The following is a 16093-nucleotide window of genomic DNA, read 5'->3' on the forward strand; positions in this document are numbered from 1 at the left end:
TACATCAAACTAGTTGTGTGAATACTAGTGTCCAAAATGAGGTCTCTGAAAGAAAAAATAGGCATTTACTAGGGGTAGCTAGATCTCTTTTATTCACCATGAATGCTCCCAAGACTTATTGGGGAAATGTAGTGCTTTCTGCTACTTCTTATTAATAGGATGCCTCTTAAGACACTCAATTTTAGAAGCCTCATAGTAGCCTTACAGGGTAATACCTCATATAACGTTCCCCCAAAAGTATTTGATTGTGTTTGTTTTGTTCATCACAGGCATTGAGGCAACTTAGAACCTAGAGCTTTGAAATATGTATTTGTTAGTTACTCTACCACTCAAAAGGGTTATAAGTGGTATCATCCTCCAACCCAAAAATACGTTGCGAGTATGATGAGACCTTTAGAGAGTCTTGAGCCTTATTTCTCCCCAACTCCTCTTCAAGGGGAGATTATGATAGAAGAGAAAGCTCCTTTAACTCCTATGTCCGTATCTGTTCCTAAACAATTTGTGAATCTAAACACTAGCAATGAGCATTGTAAATTTAATGGGAAAAATATTTTTCTATATTTGATTCATCAATAGGGACACATATATATACACATACAAGATACTATAAACCTAATAGGAATCTAACTCCTAATAGAGTTCTATTTACAACTAATCCTTAACACTCCCCCTCAAGTTGGAGCATAGATATTAATCATGCCTAACTTGTTACAAAGATAGTCAACCCGGGGTCCGTTTAGAGCTTTTGTAAAGATATCCCCTAACTGTTCACTTGTTTTAACGTGTCCTGTAGAGATAACACCCTGTTGTATCTTTTCACGAATGAAATGACAATCAATCTCGATATGTTTTGTTCGTTCATGGAATACTGGATTTGATGCAATGTGAAGAGCAGCTTGATTATCACACCATAACTTTGCAGGCAAGGATGACTTGAAGCCAATTTCCTCTAACAACTGACGAATCCAAATTAATTCACAAGCAGATTGTGCCATAGCTCGATATTCTGATTCAGCACTCGATCGTGAGACTACATTTTGTTTCTTGCTCCTCCATGATATCAAGTTTCCACCTACAAAAACACAATATCCTGAAGTTGATCTTCTATCAACCTTCGAACCTGCCCAATCCGCATTTGAAAAACATTCAATGTTCAAATGCCTATGATTACTGTAAAGCAGGCCACGACCTGGATTACTGTAAAGCAGGCCACGACCTGGATTACCTTTCAAGTAGCACAAAATCTGTCCTAAAGCTTCCCAATGGATAACAGTAGGAGAAGACATAAACTGGCTCAAGACGCTCACAGAGTAAGCAATATCTGGACGTGTTACGGTAAGATAATTCAATTTGCCCACTAACCGTCTATACATCTCAGGATCATCAAATAGCTCACCACCAATTGAAAGTTGCAAATTTGGAGTCATTGGAGCACTGCATGGCTTGGCACCCAACTTTCCAGTTTCCTTCAGTAAGTCAAGGACATACTTCCTTTGAGATAAGAAGATGCCTCTCTTACACCTAGATACTTCAATACCCAAAAAATACTTCAACAATCCTAAGTCTTTTGTCTGGAACTGGGTCTGGAGAAATGACTTGAGTGATGTAATGCCGGCTGAATCACTCCCTGTAATAACAATGTCATCAACATAAACCACAAGTAGAATCAAACCAGTCTTAGTGCTTCTGAAAAATACAGAATGATCAGATGTACTCTTCTGCATGCCAAATTGATGTACCACATTGCAAAATCTACCAAACCAAGCTCGAGGACTCTGTTTCAGGCCATAAAGAGATTTTCGAAGTTTACACACTTTACCCGACTCCCCCTGAGCAACAAAGCTTGGTGGTTGCTCCATGTAAACTTCCTCCTGAAGATCCCCATGAAGAAAGGCATTCTTAACGTCCAGCTGATGCAAAGGCCAGTCAAAAGTAGCTGCTAATGAAATAAATAAACGAACAGAAGACAATTTGGCAACAGGAGAAAAAGTATCAGAATAATCCAAGCCATAGATCTGAGAATAGCCCTTTGCAACTAATTGAGCTTTGAGACGAGCAACAGTCCCATCAGGATTCACTTTAACGGTGAAAATCCACTTACAACCAATAGCTTTCTTACCTGCCGGAAGAGGCACAAGATCCCAAGTACCATTAGTATCTAAGGCAGCCATCTCCTCTTTCATTGCTGCACACCAACCAGGATGGGACAAAGCTTGGACAACAGTTTTAGGAATAGATACAGAGTCTAAGTTACTTACAAAACAACGAGATGAAGAAGAAAGATGATCATAACTAACAAAAGAGGAAATAGGGTAGGTACACTGGCGTTTACCTTTTCGAAGAGCAATAGGAAGGTCAAGGTCTGACTGGGGAGTGGATGGCACAGGCTCAGGTTGAGTGGAGAGAACCGGATCTTCTGTTGAAACGGCAGGTGGAGGAAGCGAGTCAAGAGTTCCTGGTCTCCTGGAATAAACCTGTTCAAAACGAGGGCGTGTAGATGTTGGTGCAGGAGCGGGAATAGGAGCAGCAGACGCTGGAGTAGGAGTAGGAGCAAGGTCAGGAATACGAGCAGGAGCAGGAGAGTTATGAACTTGCCGAATAGTATAGACTAAAAGGTCGTCATCCTCCCCCTCACTCTTATATATAGAAGAAGGAAAAAATGGAGTATTCTCAAAAAATGTGACATCTGCAGAAATAAGATAACGGTCAAGATCGGGAGAAAAACAACGATACCCTTTTTGACGCCGAGAATACCCAAGGAAAACACAACGAAGGGACTTTGGATCTAATTTGGAAACCTATGGACGAACATCACGAACAAAACAAGTACAACCAAAAATACGAGGTTCAATGGGGAATAGAAGTTTAGAAGGAAACAAGACATTATAAGGAATTGCACCATTAAGCACAGAAGAAGGCATGCGATTAATCAAAAAACATGCAGTCGAGACAGCATCAGCCCAAAAATGTTTAGGGACCTTCATTTGGAATAAAAGTGCCCTAGCAACCTCAAGAAGATGTCGATTCTTTCTTTCTGCAACCCCATTTTGAGGAGTATCAACACAAGATGTTTGATGGAGAATACCATTTTGTGACATATAAGATTGGAAGGAAGTAGATAGATATTCTTTAGCATTATCACTGTGCAATATGCGAACAGAAGTATTAAATTGAGTTTTAATTTCAGCACAAAAAGAACAGAAAATAGAGAATATCTCAGAACGAGTTTTCATTAAAAATAACCAAGTAACACGAGAATAATCATCCACAAAAGTTACAAAATACCGAAAGCCAGTTTTAGAAATAACAGGACATGGACCCCAAACATCAGAATGAACTAACTCAAAAGGGGATGAAGCCCGTTTATTGACTCGAGGAACTAAAGGTAAACGATGATGTTTGGCAAATTGACAAGATTCACATTCTAAACTGGATAAAGACTGAAACTGCGGACACAACTTCTTGAAAGTAGACAATGACGGATGACCCAAACGACAATGAACCTCAAGAGGAGAGAGAGCACCAGCACAAGCCAGAGATAATGAAACGTGTTCATCCAGAAGATAAAGGCCACCAGACTCACGTCCTCTACCAATAATCCGCTTCGTCAAAAGATCCTGAAACACACAATATGTAGGATAAAATTTGACAACAATTCAGCATACGAGTAATTTTGCTAACAGATAATAGATTAAATGAAAAACGAGGCAAACAAAAAACAGAAGACAATGGAAGAGATGGAATGGGATTGGCGGTGCCAATACACTTGACAGGAGATGTGGACCCATCAGCTAAAGTAACATGACGATTAAATTGTTTAGGTTCTTTTAATGAGGATAAGAGACTAGGGTTACCTGTCATGTGATCGGTGCAACCAGAATCAATGACCCACTCGGATGATGTAGACATAAGACAGGAAGAAGGGGTACCTGAATTGGCAGCAGCAGCAATTGAGGAATCAGTAGACTTAGAGGAACGGTATCTAGAGAGCTCAGCATACTCCGCAGTAGAAATTGTTACATTGTTGTCAGAAGAAGTAACTGCATAATCTTGATGTGCCATATTTACCCTTGGTGGCTTATTTATTAGTTTCTTGCAATATCGTTTAGTGTGACCAGGTTCATGACAATAATGGCAGATAAGAATGCTTGTCTCCCGAGTGATTGGTCCATTACTGCGGTTATTTCCTCCTCTTCCTCTGTTTCCTGGCTGTCTAGCTACCTGATTACGACTCACAAGGGCACTATTATCAGAAGGGGAAGGTGTATGAGAACCTTCAGTACGTAGCAATCTAGCAAAAGTCTCCTGAAGAGAGGTAACATCACTGCCCGAAAGAACTTGTGATTTGGCAGTTTCAAACACTGGAGCAAGACCTGCAAGAAAACTCATCACAGCCATTTGTTCTCGCTGCGTCTGTTGAACCTTAACATCAGGACTAAAAGGCATTAAAACATTAAGTTCCTCATAAATCTTCTTAAACTCCATGAAATAAGTTGTAAGGGGCTTATCTTGCTGGTCGGCCCTATAAAATCCCTTGCAGACTTCATACATACGAGACAGATTACCTTTTCCCGAGTACAAAAATTCAAGATAATCCATTAATTCTTTAACAAACTCACAATGATTAATTAACCCAACCACTTCACTGTCAATAGAGTTGCGAATGAGGAGAAACAACTTAGCATCTTCTCTTAGCCAACTTTGTCTATTGTCGCCAATTGGTGGATCATCAATTAGATGATCATCTTTTTCAACACTCCTTAAATAGATTCTAATTGTCTTACTCCAATCTAAATAATTAGTTCCTTTCAATCTATGTTCTGTGATTTTATTCATTGCTGGGATCAATTCAGTAATAAGAGCTTTAGAATCTGTGGGTGTAGTTTCCATTAATAAAATACCTAACAGCAACCAAATAATAGCACGAACTCAACAAAACAGTAGTAATACCAAAAGGAACCAAAAGCCGCAAACAGCAGTAGCAAAAAACAAAGAAAGCGCCTACCAGATGCCGCCAGAACCGAAAACTAACCGCTGGAAAAGAGTCTAGACGTCGAGTCGATCCTGGGAGACCAAATCTGATCACCGAAAACTGCCGGACGCGCCTCCACTCGCCGGCACGTGAGCTGACGCCCGATTCTTCTGACGGCGCGTGAGACACACTCGCCGGTCTTCAGGTCACCGGATTTGGTGGAGACGCCGATCGGAGGTTACTCTTCCTCCCTTAGGTGGCGGTGAGACAAAAACAAAGGTCTAGATGGGTGACCTAGACTGACAAGCGCGGAATAGAAGTGTCGCCGGTAGCTGGAAACGTTAACGCAGAAACGGAAGAAGGGAAAAAAAAAAAAAACTAACGAGCCAAAGGCTCTGATACCATGTAAATTTAATGGGAAAAATATTTTTCTATATTTGATTCACCAATAGGGACACATATATATACACATACAAGATACTATAAACCTAATAGGAATCTAACTCCTAATAGAGTTCTATTTACAACTAATCCTTAACAAGCATGAACCAAGAAAGGATAAACTTGATAGGCTATATTTAAAGAGGTACAATCGAAGAGAGAAGGTTAATGTCATCATGCATGATACACCTAGTCAATCGTCATCTCTGCAATCACCTCTTAAAAAACCATCTGGTGAGTCTTCTATAACTCTTGGTTCTAATTTTGATGCAATCCCTTCTGTTAATATTCCTTACTCTAAATTTGTCGTTGATGATTTTGATCTTACCATTGCTCTTAGAAAACGGATTAGTACTTGCACCAAACACCCTATATCCCAATTTATTTCTTATGACTCTTTATCTCATTCCTATAGAGCTTGTGTTGTTTGTTTCTTCTATTTCTATTTCACAAAATTAGCAGGAAACATATCAAGGTCCAAAATGGATGTTGAAAGCTTTGTAATTAAAATCAATATTGTCTTTCCTAGTTTAGGTTTATTGTCTTTCCTAATTTAGGTTTATTCCTATTTAGATCTCTTCCTATATTGGAACAATCTTGTGTATATATATAGTGATGTAGAGATTGAAAATATAACACAATAAAATAAAGAAATTCGAAATATTCTTTCAACATGGTATCAGAGCCATTGCCGTGAATTTTTTCGGCGACGGTTTCGATTTGAAACAGGGCTGAGATATACACAGTGCCGCTGGAGTTAGGAGTTGGCCGTCACCGCCCAGCTCAGAAGGAAGAGGGATTGCTGATCAGCCCTCCATCCAAGCCGCGTCGCTGTCCGACCACGCGCGTGTGCACACGCGCCGCCAGAAGTTTTCGGCCGTTCTTCACGCGCCGGCGCGTTCGGCTGTTTCCGGCAAGATCCGTCGACGTTTTTTGTTCCGACGGCCTCGATTTGTTGTGGCGTTCTTCCCTTGCTGGTTCTTCAGCACCAGTTTTGCTTTTTGCAATTTTTTCCTTTTTTTGGTTGATTTCTGCCGCTGCCAGTTCTTCGCCACTGCCGCTTAAAAATTTTTTTCTGACAATATGGCTGACGGAAAAAAGGTAGATATGGGTTTTCACTCAGAGAGCCCCTCTCTTCAGATTAGTCCGGTGAAGTTAGATGGAACAAACTACCTGGCTTGGTCTCGATCTTGCTTATTATTCATTGAAGCAAGAGGTTTGCAGGGATACCTTGATGGTGGCGCAACTAAACTAGGTTCGACAGATCCAGGCTTTAACAAATGGAAATCCGAGAATTCTCTTATTATGTCTTGGTTAATAAATTCCATGCAGCCAACTATTTCCCGAGGCTATTTGCTTCTTGATACAGCTAAGAAGATATGGGATGCCGCTTCACAGACGTATTCGCAAATTGGAAACTATGCTCAAAGGTATGAATTGCGACAGAAAGTTCATGAAACCAAACAGGGAGATCTGACTATCGCTCAGTATTTTGCTGAACTTAGTGGGTTATGGCAAGAACTGGATTATTACCAAGACTTTCAAGCCAAATGTACTGATGATGCGACTCAAGTTCAGAAGTTGATTGAAGTAGAACGTGTGTATGATTTTCTAGCTGGGCTAAACAACGAGTATGATCAAATTCGAGTCCAAGTTCTTGGACGAGATCCTTTTCCATCCTTGCGACAAGCATATTCTTTTGTACAGCAAGAGGAGACTCGGAGGAATGCAATGGTTCACAGATCTACAATTGATAAAGCAGGGTTGATTGCTAATTCTGCAAGTGAACATATACAGGCTGCCAAGAACGGTTCTTCAAACAGAGATCAATTATTTTGTGACTATTGTGGTAAGAACAGGCACACGAAGGAGTTCTGCTGGAAATTACATGGACGCCCAACTAAAGGGCGTGGAGGAAAGCGGGTCAGTTCTTCTAGACTGCAGGCACACATATCTGATGGTGGAGCTTTATGTGAGGAAACATCTACTACTGGTAGCTTTTCTGATAAGGAAATTCAGTCCCTGAAACGATTGTTGTCACAGCTTGATTCTTCCTCAACTCAGACTGCAGCTTCTAATTTTGTTAATTCAGGTAATGCTTTTCTTACCTTTCTTGCAAAAATTGCAAAACCCTCTTGGGTTATAGATTCAGGAGCAAATAAACATACAACAGGCTCTATAAAACATTTCCTTACATATTCTAAGTATCAAGGCACAGAAAAAATTCGCATTGCGGATGGCTCCTTAGTACCCATTGCTGGCACAGGTTCTATTAACTGTACTTCCAATATTAAACTCTCCTCTGTTCTTCATGTCCCTAGATTCCCTATTAATCTATTATCTGTTAGTTTAATCACAAAAGCGCTTAATTGCAAAGTAACCTTTTACCCTACTCATTGTATATTTCAAGAACTGAACACGGGGAGAACGATTGGCAGTGGTAGCTTGCGCGATGGACTGTATCTGTTGGATGACGTTTGTCGTTTTTCAAAATCGGGTACCGGTCAAGCTTTGTTAGGAACTTCTAGAAATCCTTCCCATGAAGTTATTCAATGGCATAGGAGATTAGGACATCCCTCTTTTTCTGTTTTAGGACGTTTATTTCCCACTTTATTTGCTAAGTGTGATTTCGATTCATTAGTATGTGATGCTTGTGAACTTGCCAAACACACCAGGCATTCTTATTCTCAAATTAATAATAAAAGCTTGATTCCTTTTGCTACTATTCATTCTGATGTATGGGGTCCTACTAAAACTGTCTCTCTTTCTGGTTATAGGTGGTTTGTGACCTTTATTGATTGTTGTACTAGATTAACTTGGGTTTATTTGATGAAAACAAAAAATGAAGTTTTTTCGTGTTTTCAGAATTTCCATATAATGATTTGTACTCAGTTTGATGCGCATGTTAAAATCCTAAGAACTGATAATGGTACTGAATACATGAATGCAGTTTTTCGTACCTATTTAGATTCTAATGGTATTATACATCAAACTAGTTGTGTCAATACTAGTGCTCAAAATGGAGTTGCGGAAAGTAAAAATAGGCATTTACTGGAAGTAGCTAGGTCTCTTATGTTCACTATGAATCTTCCCAAACCATATTGGGGGGATGTTATTTTGACGGTTGCTTACCTTATCAATCGTATGCCTCTTCGTACTTTAAATTTTAAAACTCCATTAGAGGTTCTTCAAGGAAAAAACTCTTATATTGTACCTCCTAAAGTCTTTGGTTGTGTTTGTTTTGTTCATCAGAATGGTCTAAGCAAATTAGATCCTAGAGCCTTGAAGTGTGTGTTTGTTGGTTACTCTGCTACTCAAAAAGGATACAAGTGTTATCATCCTCCTAGAAAATATTTTGTGAGTATGGATGTTACCTTTCGGGAATTTGAGTCTTATTTTCCTTCCCAATCACCTCTTCAGGGGGAGAAATATCAGATGGAAGAGGTGATGAATGACGTTCCTTTCCAGGGGGAGTTTCCTGTAGACATAGATAGTAGGAGAGAACAACCCAAACCTCTAGAAAGATTGGATAGACCTGATTTGAAAACCTACACACGACGGACTAATACAGATACAACCATGGAGCATGAGACCTCTGATCAACCGTCTTCTCCAATTTCAGGCTCTGAAAATACAGCCGAACAAAAACTTGGTGAGTCTTCTTTAATTCCTGATGATTCTGATCCTAATCTTGATTCCAGCCCTTCTGACAATGACCTTGATATTCCTATTGCTCTTAAAAAAGGAGTTAGAACATGCACTAAACATCCTATCTCCCATTTCATCTCTTATAATGCTCTGTCCCCTTCCTATAGAGCCTTTGTTTTGTCTGTTTCTTCTGTTTCTATACCGCAGGATTGGCAAGAGGCATTACACGACTCAAAATGGAAGGCTGCAATGGTTGAGGAGATGAGAGCTTTGGCAAAAAACGAGACATGGGATCTTGTAACTCCTCCAGCAGGAAAGAAGCCAATTGGATGTAAATGGGTGTTCACAGTTAAACATAAGGCAGATGGTTCCATTGAGAGGTACAAGGCCAGATTGGTAGCTAGAGGGTTCAGTCAGACCTATGGAGTTGATTACCAGGAAACTTTTGCCCCTGTAGCCAAAATGAATACAATTAGAATTTTGCTGTCTTGTGCAGCCAATCTTGACTGGGAATTACATCAGTTTGATGTTAAAAACGCTTTTCTACATGGTGATTTGAAAGAAGAGGTGTATATGGAGATTCCTCCTGGATTTGATGATGACAAGACCAGAGGAAAAGTTTGCAAGCTGAAGAAGTCATTATATGGGCTAAAGCAATCACCAAGGGCATGGTTTGAAAGGTTTAGTAAAGCTATGCTTTCTTTTGGGTACATGCAGAGCGATGCTGATCATACTTTGTTCATCAAACATCATAAAGGTAAGATCACCTTGCTTATTGTTTATGTTGATGATATAGTGATGACTGGAAATAATGAAGAAGAAATGACTCACTTGAGAAATTTGTTAGCTAGGGAGTTTGAGATTAAGGATTTGGGAAATATTTCCTTGGGATAGAAGTTGCTAGATCAGAAAAAGGGATTTTTATTTCTCAAAGAAAGTACATCCTTGATCTCCTTAAAGAAACTGGTATGTTGGGATGTAAACCCGCAGAATCACCTATTGAAGCCAATCATAAGCTTCAAGCTGGAGTGGGAAGTTCAGTTGATGTTGGCAGGTATCAGAGATTGGTCGGGAGGTTGATTTACCTTGCCCATACTAGACCAGATATTGCCTATGCTGTAAGTTTAGTGAGTCAGTATATGCATGACCCTCGGGAGTCTCACTTAGAAGCTGTGCATCGGATTCTAAGATATTTAAAATCAGCTCCTGGTAGAGGACTTTTATTTTCTATACATGGCCATTTGACAATAACAGGCTATACAGATGCGGATTGGGCTGGTTCTCTTGATGATAGGAGATCAACCTCAGAATATTGTGTTTTTGTTGGAGGAAACCTTGTCACATGGAGAAGCAAGAAGCAGGCTATTGTTGCAAGGTCCAGTGCAGAAGCAGAATATAGAGCTATGGCACAAGGAATATGTGAACTCCTATGGTTGCGCAGATTAATGGAAGAGTTAAAGTTGGTTGAAACAACAAATATATCCTTGTTTTGTGATAGTAAAGCAGCCATCAGTATTATGAATAATCCAGTCCAGCATGATCGAACTAAGCACATAGAGATTGATCGTCACTTTATAAAAGAGAAGATAGTTGAAGGCCTTATAAAGGTCTCCTATATAGCTTCAAAAGAGCAACTAGCCGATGTTTTCACGAAGGGTTTGAATAGCAAACTGTTTCATCCTTTGGTTTGCAAGTTGGGCATGAGTAATATCTATGCACCAACTTGAGGGGGAGTGTTGAAAGCTTTGTAATTAAAATCAATATTGTCTTTCCTAGTTTAGGTTTATTGTCTTTCCTAATTTAGGTTTATTCCTATTTAGATCTCTTCCTATATTGGAACAATCTTGTGTATATATATAGTGATGTAGAGATTGAAAATATAACACACAATAAAAAAAAGAAATTCGAAATATTCTTTCAACAATGGAAAACAGCAATGAGAAGGAGATGAAAGCTTTGGCCAAAAATGGAACTTGGAAACTTGTTACCCCTTCATTAGGGAAGAAACTAGTGGAATGCAAATAGGTTTTCACAGTAAAACACAAGGCAAATGGCACAATTGATAGGTACAAAGCCAGATTGGTGGCTTTGGTATACAAATATTCCTCCAAGCTTTGATAATGAGAAAACCAAAGGTAAGATCTACAGATTGAAGAAAGCATTGTATAGGCTGAAGCAGTCACCTATAACATGGTTTGATGGGTTTAGTAAGGACATGATTTCCTTTCGTTATTCTCAAAGTAATGTTGATCATACCTTGTTTATCAGACACTAATGGTAAGATTACTTTACTAATTTTCGATGTTGATGATATGGTTGTGACTGGAGATGATGAAGAGGAAATTGCTCGCTTAAAGAAGTTGTTGGCTCATGAGTTTGAGATCAAGTACTTGGGAGGTTTGAGATACTTTCTAGGTATAGAAGTCGCTCGATCAAATAAAGGGATCTTTCACTCTTAAAGGAAATATATCCTAGATCTCTTGAAAGAAACTGGCATGTTGGGTCGTAAACCAGCTAACTCTCCCATTGAAGTTAATCACAAATTGCTAGGTTGACAAATTGATTTATCTCTCATATACTAGACCTGATATAACATATGTTGTAAGTCTAGTTAGTCAATATATGCATAATCCTCGTAGTTCTCATCTTGAAGTTGTCTTTCGCATTTTAAGATATCTAAAGTCTGCACTTGGAAAAGGTCTACTTTTCTCTAAACATGGTCACCTCAAAATTGAAGCCTTTACTAATGCTAACTGGGTTGGATCTCCAATTGATCGGAGATCAACTTCTAGTTATTGTACCTTTGTTGGAGAAAACCTAATTACTTGGAGAAGTAAATAGCAGACTGTAGTAGCCCGTTCAATTGTAGAAGCAGAATATAGAGCTATGGCTCAAGGGGTTTGCAAACTGTTATGGCTAAAGAAGATAATGGAAGAATTGTGAATGCTAAAATGAGAAGGTTCGACTTTGTTCTGTGATAACAAGGTCGCCATTAGTATTGCTCAAAATCCTATTCAACATGATCGAACAAAGCATATTGAGACTGATAGACATTTCATAAAACAAAAAATCATCCAAGGTGTTTTGAAGTTTACTCATGTGACTTCGGCTAATCATATTGCAGATGTTCTCACTAAAGGGCTTAATAGCAAACATTTTCATATGAGGGGGAGAGTTCATTTATATGACTCTTAGGGATCCTTGATTTCTTTTCTTTATTGTAAATTTCCTATATAGTTGTAGGTTTATGTGCATATATACACCTTGATGTAAATCACAAATACACAAGAAAATAGAGAATTAGTTTCTTCCAAAAACCTAATCTCTGATAATTCAATATCAAGCTATATATATAGGTTCAATTTGTCAAAAATTCAAGTGTGACGGAAAAATTATAAAGTCAACATCTCTTCACGTAGTTTGAACTCAATAATTGACTAAAATAGACCACGGATGAAAGGGTAAAACCTAATTCACCTCAAGTTCACAGCCGTAGTCTGGCTAACATTTTCATAACTTAGAGACTAATAATAACAAGGGACAACAACGTTTTCAATCAACTAAGCACTCAGATACACAAAAATAAAAAAGAGCAAATCCATAAAGTTAAAAAAAGCATGAATTTTTTATTTTCTTACTGCTCTGTCTTTTTGATGTCCATTTAAACGGATGGTTAATGAACGTTCCGAATGAGCTGGAGAATACAAATAACAGACAAGATAAAAAGGTTTGAATCTATGCAAATTCCACCAAAATCTTAATTCAAATTATTTTTCTACTATTTTTAATGTCATTGCAGCATAAGAAAATGAATTACTATTATTTTGGCATAGTAATCAAGATGCAAGAAAGCTGCTAGCCTATTAAAATGGCTTGCCTGCCGTACTCTCATCTCCTCTTTTCCTATTATCCAGTGATGTACATCATTGGAAACCACAACAATTCATTCACTTAATAACCTCTTCATATTTTTGTGCCTGTCCTCCCCTCTAGCTCAATTTTGAATATTGTGCATTCTCATCTTGTGTTTGCTTATCCTTTTCATTTTTGTTCACAGCATGTGCGTGCTTCTTGCCATTTTTTTTCACTTGCCATGTTTGCTTGTGCATGTGTACCGCTTTGCATGTATAGTCAACTATGCAAAATTGTAGCAAAGAGATCCCTTTCACCGTCAAAGCCTCCAAGTTACATCATAAAGCACCTCCAAATTTCAACATTGACACGTGGAGAGTTACATTTACTCCAGTATATTACAGGGGAAGAAATGGTATATGCGATATCATATTTAGTTTTATCAAGTTCATAATGTAACCCAAAATGGTATATGCGATATCTAAAGACTTACTCACATTTAGTTTGATCTCCTTAAACTTATCAATGTAATGAACTGCATTCATTGATCATATCTCGGCCCTATCATGGTTAGCTTCAATTGCCTAATATTTAATCCTCAATTTTATCTAGCTAGACAACATTAGTCTACTTATCACCACAACTAGGTACACTTAACTTTCCTAGTAATAAATGCCCAATCCAAAACCATGTCTTTCCTCTATTGTGTTTTAGGCATCAGCAACACTCTTCAGGCAAAAGGTCAACAAAATCACAAAAGAATCGCATCATGTAGAATAGGAGGTTATTAATAGGGAAAATCTCAACAATTTTTGGCATTGTATTACTCCAAAGGAAAATATATATGAACTCAATGAAATGGGGTAGCCTATACCATTGCCTAGAGCCTAGAAGTCACCTCAAGAACTTAGAAGTGTGTTCCGCCCAAATTAGTTCATTGAGATAGCCATACCATTGCTCAACCAATTGCTTTTTGCCTAGAAGTCACATCAAGACCTTAGAAGATAATTCCTCAATTCAATGAGTCTATTCCTCCCAAATTAGTTGTATGCGCTAGAGATTCCATTTACTTGTATAGCTAAAATGTACTAGAGCAATAAATGGCTAACACCAAGTACCCAAGAATTGCAAAATGTAATACAAAAAATAAACATTATATGGATATGCCAAATGCAAATATAGAAAATCAATTAGTGTTAGACACAATGTTATGGACAGATTAAGCCACAAACTAAGAAAAATTTCCAATGAAGATGATCTAGTAAACTCAATCTTAAAGGGATTGCATAATAGGCAAATCAAAGAGAAAATGCCAATTGAATATGAACAAGATACACTTCAATCAATTGCCAGAACATATATAGAAATCAATCAAGCTGTCCCAGACAAACTCTGAATTTTGAAATTTTGTGCATTTGTTTCATCCAAAGACTCCATTACATAAACAAAGGAAAACAGAAATAGAAACATAAGTCCAAAGAAGTTTAGCATATCTTTACCACCAAATCCTCTCCATTATAATTTCTAAACCAATAAAATCAAGGGACTTTAGATATGCCCAATACTCATCTAAGATACTAAAGACAGCTGCCACCTCTCGATGCTTGTAACACATAATACACTAGTGAAAAATATAAAAGTCAAACAGATATTTTTATTCGTAAAATATTGTTAGGATCCACCTTTTGGACAACACCAAAACCAAACAGAAGTCCTCACTATCACAAGAGAAAAGCGGATCTTAAGAGGGGTAAATAAGATGAATAAAGAAGGATTCACAGGATATTTTTTTTTCAAAGGGATCCAAAGGCCATTTCAAAATGCTTTGCCAAGGAGATACACAATATCCAACAAAACTATAGTCATTAAATGCACAAGGAGCACTAAAGCACAAAGGGGTGCTACAACCTAGGCACAAAGCAGATGTGCTTGGCTAAGAGAAGTTGAGTCAAAAAACAATAGTGGTAGAGCCATCAACAAAAATAAATCTAGGTCACTCTATTTTTGTTCAAGATGATAGAAAGCCAAAAAAATTATACACAGGAAATGGTTTGATAAGCAATTAAAAAGAGTCAAAAGAACTAATAGGAGGTGAATTGAAGATTTACCCATGTTAGAAATTTAATTTCCTAGTGAAAAGTCAGATTATGATCCCTCAAAGAGTAAATAAATATATTTTGCCCCCCAAACCTTAGTTCCTAATTCTGTTCAGCCCCCTGACAACAATTACTTCCCAAGCCAAGCAACTTACTGTGTTCCACAGGTAAAAGTCCTTTTGAGATTTTCATGCCATTCTCCCTGCAAACAAATTGATCTTGTTCCTCTTCCTCCTGATATTCATCTTTCACAAACTATAGAATCTTTTGCTCAACATATTCATGATTTGTATGGTGACTAGGCGAAAGGTTGCTTTAAGAAATGAAAATTACAAACTTCTTGGTCATGTGCATCGTAGCACTAAAGAATTCAATGTAGGCGTTATGTTATGGTTCGCATTCACCCTGAAAGATTTCTTAAAAGTTCTCTAAAGAAGTTTCATATGCGAGCCATTGGCCCGTTCTCCATTGTACAAAAGCTTAGATCTATCCCTACTTGAATTACATGAGGAATTTCAGACCTTCAATCCTTCTCTCTTGGATGCTTCTTTGCGATAAACTTCATAGAGTCGATTTATTTTCAACCAAGGGGGAGTGGTGCAAATACTATTCCTAAGGTTTTAGGAGTGCTTATTTTATAAATATAAAATGTAGAAATTGTGGAGATTTATTATTGTGTAGTCCTAATTAAATTAGGACTCCTAATCCTAATATTTCTAGGTTATGTCTAGTGCGGAGCAAGAAATGGAATAAGGAATGGAATAGAGAATAGAAGTCATATCCATGTGTTTAATATGCCCCATTGAATGAGAATTCAGATTCCATTGATGTGTTTGGTTGATAGGAATATTGAAGGAATGGAACCGGAATTAGCAAAAACACCAAAATACTCATCGATAATATTCAATTAACTATATTATTAAAACAGGCTTATTCTTTACAATAATCATATGATTATCTCTTAATATTTGTAAATAAATGAGAAGGAAAAAAAATATCTCTCAATCTATAATTTTTACTATTAAAAACCTTTTTTAAAAAAATGTAATCTTTATGCGAGTGAAATTTTGGCAAATTTCAACTA

The 16093-nt window shown here is 37.8% G+C and overlaps 2 protein-coding genes across 2 annotated transcripts in view; one reads left to right on the forward strand and one right to left on the reverse strand.

Annotated features, from left to right (window-relative positions):
* Positions 1 to 16093, forward strand: part of LOC105641614 (WD repeat-containing protein 26 homolog) — a gene marked incomplete in the record, with an annotated part of 48553 nt that overhangs the window by 13020 nt on the left and 19440 nt on the right.
* LOC149496822 (uncharacterized) lies at positions 2246 to 9195 on the reverse strand. The gene is made up of 3 exons (XM_089719933.1): positions 3625 to 9195; positions 2333 to 2798; positions 2246 to 2253 (listed from the first exon to the last, which is right to left on the reverse strand). The coding sequence occupies exons 1-3, from the start codon at positions 4888 to 4890 to the stop codon at positions 2246 to 2248; spliced, it is 1740 nt and encodes a 579-aa protein (XP_089576059.1). The 5' UTR covers positions 4891 to 9195.

Source organism: Jatropha curcas, chromosome 4 (assembly GCF_041381405.1).
Source record: "Jatropha curcas cultivar XTBG-Jc1 chromosome 4, XTBG_Jcur_1.0, whole genome shotgun sequence".
Taxonomy (NCBI): Eukaryota; Viridiplantae; Streptophyta; class Magnoliopsida; order Malpighiales; family Euphorbiaceae; genus Jatropha; species Jatropha curcas.

What these genes read in the sequence shown, in the direction of transcription:
- LOC149496822 (XM_089719933.1), bottom strand. Translation starts at nt 4,890, where the DNA reads ATGGAAACTACACCCACAGATTCTAAAGCTCTTATTACTGAATTGATC. An exon ending in TTTTATCCTACATATTGTGT is followed by an intron (nt 2,799 to 3,624) that starts GTTTCAGGATCT and finishes GTTCGTCCATAG; the next exon opens with GTTTCCAAATTAGATCCAAA.